Raw genomic sequence first — 7,282 nt, forward strand, 5'->3', positions numbered from 1 at the left:
TCTGCCAATTCCTTTCTATATAATGACTCAGTGTATTCCTTCCATCTTCTTTTAATACTTCGTGGATCATTTAATATTCTGCCCAAAGCATCCTTGATTACAGCAACTCCAGGCTTGAATTTCTTCTTCAGTTCCTTGAGCTTAAGCCACCAGACAAAGCGCTTTCTCTGAAATACACCAGAAGGTTCTAAACTCTACTGTGGAATTTGGGAATTCAGGAAAGACTTTCTCTCTTTTGAGGCTCAGAGAAGTATTTCTCTGGGCACAGATAAACCCATACTATCTGAAAATGGGGAATGTTTTTCTTTTTTAACTTCCAACTCAGTTCCCAAAAGTTTCAAATTAACATTTCATGAAGAGAAAATACTGAGCCTTCAACACAGTGTGAATTTTTTTGTGCGCTGAGATCAAACACTGATCCTTCATGTGTCTTCTCTCCCCTTTCTAGCTGGTGTGATAATAGTTGGAAATCTGAACAGCTTAAGCCGAACCAGTACTGCCCTCCCTGCTGATTCCTACCAGATCGGGGCCATTGCAGGCATCGTCATTCTCATCCTGGTAGTCCTCTTCCTCCTGGCACTGTTCATTATTTATAGACACAAGCAGAAGGGGAAGGAGTCAAACATGCCAGCAGTCACCTATACCCCTGCTATGAGGGTCATCAATGCCGAATACACCATTTCAGGTAAGATTGCAGCCACAACAGACCTTTTGCCATCTCAGTTCTGTGAAATCAGGTATTAGACTGTATTATCTATTGTTTTTGCTAGTTGCCTTAAGTTTGGAAAAGGTATAAATTGTTACAGATATGCTTTACAGCAGTAATAAAATATTCTATTGTCTTACATGTTGTTGTTATTATGTGCTATCAAGTCAGAACCAATTCATAGCAGACTTCCCAGTGAATTTTTCAGAGGCTGTAAATCACACAGGAAGAGATTGCTCATCTTTCTTTCTCAGAGCAGGTAGTAGATTCAAACCACCTGCCTTAGGATTGGTGGCACAACCCTTTACCCACTATGCTTATGTGAGAGTATTTAAAACTGGGTTCGTTCTGTTTCATTCTATTACTGCTCTTGACATGGAAAATTTCCAACTGGAAGAAGCTTTGCTTTCAACATATGTAGCAGGTATGGCAGAGAAGATGAGGAGCAGGATCATAACTTTACCAAGGTCATGGAGAAAATCAGAGATGGGAACGAGGACCTCTGTCCTCAATCTTAAATGTTTTCATTATGCCCTCCAGTCCTCCCTGTGTCCACAGGAATCACTAAGGGGAACAGCCGTGAGGTTATGTAAGAAACAGGTTTGATACTAGCAAGAACCGACGCTGTCCTTCAAAAACCTGTTTTAAATCTTTCTGTCACAAGAAGTCTCCAGAAAAAGAAGGAAGAATTTTTTAAGCAAGATCCTCAGACATCAGTAGTAACCACTTTAACAGGGGAATGTGAACATTAAATATTTATTTGTGAGGGGCAGTTACTGAAGAGTTTCAAGCCAGTGTTTACAAACACAATGCTTCTAGGAGAATACGTACAAGAGCTTATTATTTAGTGAGGTGTTTCTAGTGTAGAGTTACTGTCCCAAGAATGGGACATCTTAAAAGAAAGAGGAAGGTTACAGCAGAAGCCGTTTTAAAGCACTACCTTTCCAAGTCCCGGAGTAAAGAGCAATTATCTATGGATACTTTCATACTTTTCCAGGAGGCGGGGAGGAAGGCAAGTGGCTTCTGCTTCTAGCAACTTTGCTGAGGATGCTGGACAGGAGAGGATTTTGCCCAACATGGCTTACAGAAGCTGATCAACCACTTTTTCTTACTTTGCTCCCCAACCCCCCCAATCCCTCTGCTGGCACTTTTGTACACAGTTTTAGGGAAGCCTGCCATCTTAACTATTTCCTTCTCTTGTTGCAGAAACTCTTCCTCACAGCAACGGTGGAAATGCTAACAGCCATTATTTTACCAACCCCAGCTACCACACCCTTACCCAGTGTGCCACATCCCCTCACATCAACAACAGGGACAGGATGACCATCACAAAGGTAAGGGGAAACGGTGCAACTGTCTGAACATGGACAGGACAGATAGGAAAGAAGCAGATTAATTGAGCATTCCTACTTGCAAAATGCTTTTCGTGTCTTATCTAGTTTGTTCTTGACATTTCTTATTTAACGGGATCTCAAGCTCCGTGTGAAGTGGAGCTATTCCTTGGAGAAGGACATGATTCTGGGAAGGGTGAAGTGTCAGCAAAGGAGAGGAAGACCCTCAACCAGGTGGATTGACAAAGTGACAGCTGCAATGGGCTCTTTTGTGTCAGGAAGTGTGAGGATGGGACAGGATAGGACAAGGTTCAGGTCTTTTATTCATAGGATCACTATGAGTCATGCTCAACTCGATGGCATCTAACAACAACAGTAACAACAAGCTAAGTGACAAAAATCCTGGGAGTTGGGGAGTTTTAAATGATGCCTAAGCATATCTACCCAGCTAGTGAGTATATGAGTATATGGCAGCAGATAGATATATGAGTCAAGAAAATCCTTAGCTCTACTCCATGGAGGGAAAAATATGGTAATATGACACGAGAAGTTAAAATAATGTTTCATAATGAAAACATAAAGATCTATAGCAGAATCATGCTTAGGTCAAATAGCCAAGATTCTTTTTTCTGACCGCTTATCTATCTTTCTGCATCCCTTCTTGGCTACCTATATGTCAGTAACAGCAGCCATAATATGGATTTATTTCATTTGAACCACATTGCTAATCTTGTACATCAATAATAGTCAACTAGTGGCATGCTAATACAATGTAAGCACTCTAGAAATATACATACACTTACTCTTCATAAAACCTTATGAATCAAGAGCAGCATTGACCCACAGATAAAGCTCCAAAGGCAAAAAATGAGCTGGATAGAAAGACTAATGGAAATGAGAGTTTCAGGGAGGAAACATGAAAAGTTGAATTACATTGTCAGCAACATAATTAATTCTATTAAAAAAATTTTATTAAAAACCAATTTGTTTTGTAAACTTTTACTCAAATCACTCAACAAATTTAAAAATATTATGCTGAGTGAAATATCTCAGTCCCCAAAACACAAAAATGAATAATGCCACTATTTTTTAATTTTTTTTTAATTTTTTTTAATTTTGATGAACATTTACAGAGCCTTTGGATTTCGATTCATTCATTGTTGCATTTTTCTCCCTCCTCACCCCTCCTCATCCAATTGACCCTTCTCTGAAAAGTAGAAGAAAAATTATTTCATTATTATACAATCCATTCCCTCCAAGTTCACTCTACTATGCAGTCTTCATTTTGAACTCCTGTCATGATAATAGTACCTAATCATATATCACTTTAAAAGCAATAACGCCTCTATTATTGAACAGGACTGTTAGAGTAGTTAAGGGAAACTAAGAAAAGAAGGGATAAATAATGCACATGTCATTGAAACAAATGAGGGAAAGAACTGTATAAAAGGAATATGTGATTAGGTATTATTGGCATGACAAGAATAGAGAATAAGAGCATAGTATAATAAAGTGGTCCAGGGAGGACTGTATAACAATGGAAGAACTGTTTTCCAAAGAAAAAAGTGAACTGGGGGTGAGAGGGAACAACGAGGAAAATGTGCAACAATGAATGAATGGAAATCCAAGTTCTTTATAAACTTTCATTGCTGTTATGTGCCATTGAGTCATTTGTTCCATACTGAGCCAACCTAGCCATCTCAAACGCACTTATTCCCACCGCTCCAGTCACAGAATCGATCCCTCTCATCGAAGGTCTTCCTCTCCTGCGCTGTCCCTCCACTCTGCCAAACATGATGTCCCTCTCCAAGGACCAGTCCCTTCTTGCAACATACCAAAAGTATGTCAGACAAAGCTTCAGAATCCTTGACTCCAAGGAGCATTCCGGCTTCACCTTCTCCAGGACAAACTTGTTTGTTCTCCTAGCAGTCCATGGTATATTTAACACTCTTCTCCAGCACCACAGCTCAAAGGCATCAATTCTCCTTCTATCAGTGCTATTCACTGTCCAACTCTCTAATGTATAGTACATAATTGTGAAGACTATAGCCCGGATCAGGCGCACCTTAATCTTCAACCTGATGTCGTTGCCCTTCAGTACTCTTGAGAGGTCCCTCACAGCCAACTTTCCCAGTGCAATTCGTCTCTTGATTTCCTGGCTACTGTTACCAAGAGTGTCGATTGTGGAGCCAAGCAAACTATTAAAATCTAAAAAAAAAATTAAAAAATCAACTATGGGTCAATTCTGACTCATCACAAAAATATTAAAAGTTGATTATTATGTTACAATTGGAGAAACTGATACAGAGAAAAGTTGGAAACCTAGAGCTTTTCAGAGTCAGAACTGCCCCACTAGGAGACCTAACTCAGCACAGGCGTTCCCCACGTACCTGAATCCCCAAATATCTCTACCTTCCAATTACTCCATTGCCTAATTCCCATTCTTTATTATAAGAAAACCAAGCTAATTAAACCACTGGTAATTAAATAAATATAGCTGAATTTTAATTAGAGTGTCTCATATTTAAATAGCACTTCACATTCTCCAGAGAGTTTCACATTCATCATTCCATTATATTTTCATACAAATTCAGAGACAGTGGTCAAGTACATAGGAAAACTACTTAACTATAATTCATACAGGAGCCTACAGTATTTTGATAACTCGGACCAAGTTGGTTGGTGTTTTTTTTTCCCTTTAATTTCAAATTCACATTGTTGTTATTGTTGTTAAGTGCCATCTAGTTGAGTATGACTCATAGTGATCCTATGAACAAAAGATCTGAACCCTGTCCTATCCTGTGCCATCCTCACAATCTTGGACACTCTTGAGCCTATTGTTGTAGTCATTGTGTCAATCCACCTGGCTGAGGGTCTTCCTCTCTTTCCTGGTCCCTCTGCCTTTCTAAGCATGATAGTCCTTTCCAATGAATAGTCTCCCCTAGCAATTTGCCCCCAAGCAGCACTCTGGCTGCACCTTTTCCATGACATATCTGTTTGTTCTTTTGGCAGTCCGTGGAATAGTCAGTATTCTTCTCCAAATGATTTCTTAACACTGTCAAATTCTACATACATAAGCTCCAATACTGTCTAGTTGGCAAAGTGAAGTGGAAAACTTGAGGTGATTAGGGAAAGAGTTGGGACTGAGAAACACGTATCCTGCTGTTCTGTGAGAATCACCAGGTCAAAAAAAACTCCCCGTGGTTCAGCTTCAGTGAAAGACCTATCTGAAATATGTACTATGGACTTGCATTTCCCTAAAGCATTAATACTAGATAGTCTCTTTAACATATATTGTTTTTTATTTTAACAGTCAAAAAACAATCAGCTCTTTGTGAATCTTAAAAATATGAATCCCGGGAAGAGAGGCCCTGTGGTGGACTGCACGGGGACCCTTCCTGCAGACTGGAAACATGGCGGCTACCTTAATGAGCTTGGTAAGAGTTTTCAAATCTCATGTTAATTAGCACCTCTCCTTGGTGATGCGATGAATGAAGCCTTGACTACTAGCAGAAAGGATGGGAATTCAAACTCACCGCGAGGTGCCTTGTAAGACAAGTCTGGCAATCTGTTTCTGAAAGGTCACAACCTTGAAAATTACATAAGACATTTCTAGTCTATGCACATAAGGTTGTCATGAGTCTGCATAGCCCCAAGAGAAATCACCTTATCTTTTGGTCAAGCTGAAATAATCACAGATGTATACATGCTTCAATGTGATTTGTGGAAAGCATATAATGGGTTTATACTTACCACTTACACAGGACTTACTACTGCCCTAAATGCTTTATTCATTCCACATTTACAGGAGTTTATAAAATCAGGCAAAGATAGAGCTTACATTGTAGTTCTACATATATTGACTTACATGAGTAAGAGTTGCTGTGAGGACAACTTCAAGTCACAACAACTCAACACAATTTAATAGAATGTTACCCAGTCCTATATCGTGCTCACAGTTGCCAGTGTGATCAAGCTCACCATTAGGAGCTATTATGGCAATACATTTCACCAAGAATCTCTCAAGTTTTATTGACCCTCTATTTCACTAAGTACAATGTCCCTGTCTCGTGATTGATCCCTCCTAATACAGTGTTGAAAGTAAGAGAAATGTCCCTAAAATATCACAGTAGAAAATCCTGGCTATAATTTTCTGAGAGAATGATGGAACCATTGAAACTATCATTCATCACATTTGAATCTAGAACAAAACTTATCCTTGGGGCTCAACTTTTAGCCAAAAAAATGTTGTTATTGTTGTTGTTATGTGTTATCAAGTTGATTTTTATTTATAGCAACTCTATGAACGATAGATGGAAACCTCGCCCTATCCTGCACCATCTTCATGATCAAACTCATTGTTGCAACCACTGTGTCAATCTTCCAGGCCTATATGGTGAACAGGAACTCCAGAAAGGCGCTTCTCCCAGTCTAATCAAAAGGGCAGCATTTGTGCAAGAATGAATCTCAGAAAGCAAGAAAAAATAGGGTAGAAGGAATAATGGAAACAAGAATCACACTGGAAGAGTGGGGAAAGTACAATTACATTGTGAATTCTTTCCATTCGTGTTTATTGTGTTTTATACAATCATTCACATACAGTGTGTTTTATAGAATACTATTAATCTATGTCTATTATCTCCCCATCTTTCCTATTTCTTCACCCCTAACCTCTGCTGTCTTAGTGATTCTCTTCCTTCCCATTTTTTCTGCCATCTTTCTCCCCATCCCTTTCCCTTTTGAATATTTATACATATCTTGCTCAATTATCCTCCTAATATCATTAAGGAAAACATATACAAATGGTTGAATAGAAATTAATTTGTTAAAAAAAAAGAAATTAATTTGTTTTCAAATCACACACAAGAAGAAAAAAACTGGTAAATGTTCTATTTCCTTAGTTAATTTTTTGAAAACTCATCAAAGTTCTACACCAACATTGGAAATAGATTTCCAGGCCTTTCTTCCAAGAAATTAAAAATGAACTCAAACCTTCAATTGTTTAGCTAACAATTGAGCATGTTAACTCAATATGTACCATTCAGGAGGTCTAATTTGTACTAGTATTAGTATTAAAGTACCCTTGAGAGTTTTAACCCCTTGACAAAGGAGTAGGTATCCCTCAGCCACATTTAGAGAAGTGACATACCACTAAGTATATGGTACAGCTCTGAGGCGTGTGTTTGTTATTTTCAGAGAGGAGCTTAAGCATATAGAAACTAATGTGTTCAATGTCTTTGGCGGA

The 7,282-nt window shown here is 38.7% G+C and overlaps 1 protein-coding gene across 1 annotated transcript in view; it reads left to right on the top strand.

The window, feature by feature from the left end:
* MEGF10 (multiple EGF-like-domains 10) overlaps positions 1-7,282 on the top strand; it is a 207,210-nt gene that overhangs the window by 194,077 nt on the left and 5,851 nt on the right. Inside the window, exons 19-21 of the mRNA XM_006886031.1 lie at positions 449-685; positions 1,913-2,040; positions 5,351-5,474. Coding sequence (XP_006886093.1) covers positions 449-685; positions 1,913-2,040; positions 5,351-5,474 — 489 coding nt within the window. The remainder of the gene's footprint in view (positions 1-448; positions 686-1,912; positions 2,041-5,350; positions 5,475-7,282) is intronic.

The sequence above is a fragment of the Elephantulus edwardii genome, unplaced genomic scaffold, assembly GCF_000299155.1.
Source record: "Elephantulus edwardii isolate Elephantulus edwardi_28Jun2011 unplaced genomic scaffold, EleEdw1.0 scaffold00046, whole genome shotgun sequence".
NCBI classification, from domain to species: Eukaryota; Metazoa; Chordata; class Mammalia; order Macroscelidea; family Macroscelididae; genus Elephantulus; species Elephantulus edwardii.